Consider the following 2,493-nt stretch of genomic DNA (forward strand, 5'->3'; position numbering starts at 1 on the left):
AATTCTTCTCCGAGTTTATTTTTCGGGCTCCAATCCTCCTCGAGTTCGTTCGTCTGGAGGTAGTCGACGGAGCTCCGGCATAGATTCTTGTCTTCTTCTTGGGGCATCTGGCGAGATATGATGTCAGGTACTTCAGATCTATCCAAGGTTTCGACAGCGACAATTGCAGCTTCAGAGCGCTGGTCCCTAGGGTACGTGCACGAAGATTTCCCGACTATTATCGACAAGGTCAAGCCGGCTCCGGTAGAGGAGCAGTGACAGCGGTGCGTCGGTGGCTCATTCTGACGACAATAGTGATCATTCGGTGGTGGTCTCAAAATCTCGATGTGATCATATATACCTAAAAGAGTTATCCCATTTATTTATTTATTTATCTCAACATGCAAGCATGTCACATCGCTATACAACTAGTAATGAGAAAAGGCCAACCTCAACAAGCAACCATGCATGGGAAAAGACATACCTTCACATGCAACCATGCATGAGAACATATTTTCATTCTATTGTTTTACTTATTTCGATAAATATTTTCAACTATACATTGTAATAAGTCGTATCTATTTTGACATTTGGTTCACATGTTATTAATCAAAATATATTCACATAGCACACATTCAAATCTCATAAAAAAATTGCAACTGATTCACGCAGCAACGCGCGTGGTTATGTTGCTGTGTGGTTATTATGTTTGAGATGCTTTGTACTTTGGGTGATCATTTTTAGAAGAAAATAAAAAATATCAAAAGGATATTAGCACAGCGTCGATGGATGTTAATTAGCACCACGTTCATCGGCAAGCAATGAATCGAACAACAAAAGCCGGCTCGGTTTACAATTAAGAAGGGAGAGTTGAGTCCTACTCGGATTCAGGACAAAGTACATATATATATGCTGGCCGGTGCCTCCTGTCGGGTGGTCGATCGATCGGCAACGAGGTGAGCAACATGGCTTCACCGTTGAGCAGGATGCCGCCACTGGCGGCGGCGGCGATGGAGTGCCGACTGAGCGGACGACTGGGAACCGAGGCGCGAGATATGAGCCTCAGCCCGAGCAAAGGGTACTACAGCCGCGTGCGCCTGCACGGCGACCTGGTGGTGAGCTACTGGCTGCGCGCGGTGGGAGGCGCCGTGAGACCCACGCTCCAGCATGAGGAGGCGGCTCCACGGAGATTCGACCACAAGTTCCCGCTCCTCAATAGCCTCAACGCCAACCACCACTCGGCCTGCCGCGATGCCATGCACGAGGTGCTGCTGCGGGCGCGGACGCCGCTCGGCCTCGACGCCGGCAGCTGGGACGACTCGCTGGCCGACCACCTGGCCACGCTGACGGTGGACGCGGTCCGGCGGGAGCATGGTGCAGGCGAGCACCGTGGAGTCCCTCCGCGCTTCGACGTCGACATGGCTCTCACCATCGTAGCGGAATTCGTCTACAGCGAGCCTAAGGCGCTGCTACTTGCTTGCGACAAGGCTGCTGCGGCAACGACGACGACGGCTCCACCATGCCAGGGCCAGGCTCGAGATGCCGAGTGTCGTGTGTGCATGGAGGCTAAAGAAGACACCATGGTGAGGCTGCCGTGCTCGCACTCCTTCCACCGCGGCTGCATCCTGCCCTGCTTCCACAAGGTGGCCACATGCCCAATGTGTGGCCATGACGTGGCCAAGTACCTTGCTGCGGCCACCAACACCCCAATTGGAAAGCTCCCTGCAGGTCTATCCGGACCCTGATGGATTCATGCCGCTTGCGTGCTTGGGGTCTATTTATGCCTTAAATCTTGTAGTAGTAGAATATTTACTCTCTTTTTATATGATGATGAGAAATATGGGCAATAAATCCGATATTACTTCTTTTGGATTAGCTATAATTCTCAGTTGACAAAGAATTAAGGCGCCTGCTAGGTGTAAGCCGGCTTGTTAGATGGGAGAGAGAGGATTGGTGAAATAGTTGTTGTATTGTTTGAGCCTCATAGGCATATATACATAAGTTATAGGCCTATTAGTCTGCTCTCTTTCTTTGCGAAGATTATCATGAAGGTCCTTGCAAGAAGATTGCAACCAATGATGAAAGACCTGGTGCTTCCTTCGCAGAGTGCATTCATCAAGGGCAGAGCAATCCACGACAATTTTGTCTTTGTTAAAGGAATGGTCAGATCGCTATACCTGAAGAAAATCCCTTCTGTGATGCTGAAACTGGATATTGAAAAGGCGTTTGATAGTGTCTCATGGGAGTTCCTGATTGAGCTCCTCACCGCGAAAGGTTTTGGACAAAAGTGGAGAAACTGGATTGTTTCGATGCTTGCTTCTTCTTCCATTCGGGTTCTTGTCAATGGCGAGCTTTCTGAGAAAATTTTTCATCGCAAGGGCTTTAGGCAGGGTGACCCACTTTCACCGCTGCTTTTCGTCCTTGTCATGGAATTGCTTGATGCAATGGTGCGTACAACGGTGCAAGCTGGCATGTTGGCCCCTTTTGGCCGCTGCATACCTAACCTCAGAATCT

At 49.7% G+C, this 2,493-nt stretch overlaps 1 protein-coding gene across 1 annotated transcript; it reads left to right on the plus strand.

The window, feature by feature from the left end:
• The first annotated feature begins 784 nt into the window (after nucleotides 1-784).
• LOC147977356 (uncharacterized) lies at nucleotides 785-1,790 on the plus strand. Its single transcript, XM_087519967.1, has one exon. It carries the CDS (start codon nucleotides 945-947, stop codon nucleotides 1,722-1,724), a length of 780 nt encoding a protein of 259 aa, XP_087376093.1. The 5' UTR covers nucleotides 785-944; the 3' UTR covers nucleotides 1,725-1,790.
• The last annotated feature ends 703 nt before the right edge of the window (nucleotides 1,791-2,493 follow it).

Source organism: Triticum urartu, chromosome 4A, assembly GCF_056163025.1.
Source record: "Triticum urartu cultivar PI428250 chromosome 4A, HENAU_Tu73, whole genome shotgun sequence".
Lineage (NCBI taxonomy): Eukaryota > Viridiplantae > Streptophyta > Magnoliopsida > Poales > Poaceae > Triticum > Triticum urartu.

Excerpts from the sequence above, each read along its gene's own strand:
- LOC147977356 (XM_087519967.1), top strand. The coding sequence starts at position 945 with ATGGCTTCACCGTTGAGCAGGATGCCGCCACTGGCGGCGGCGGCGATG.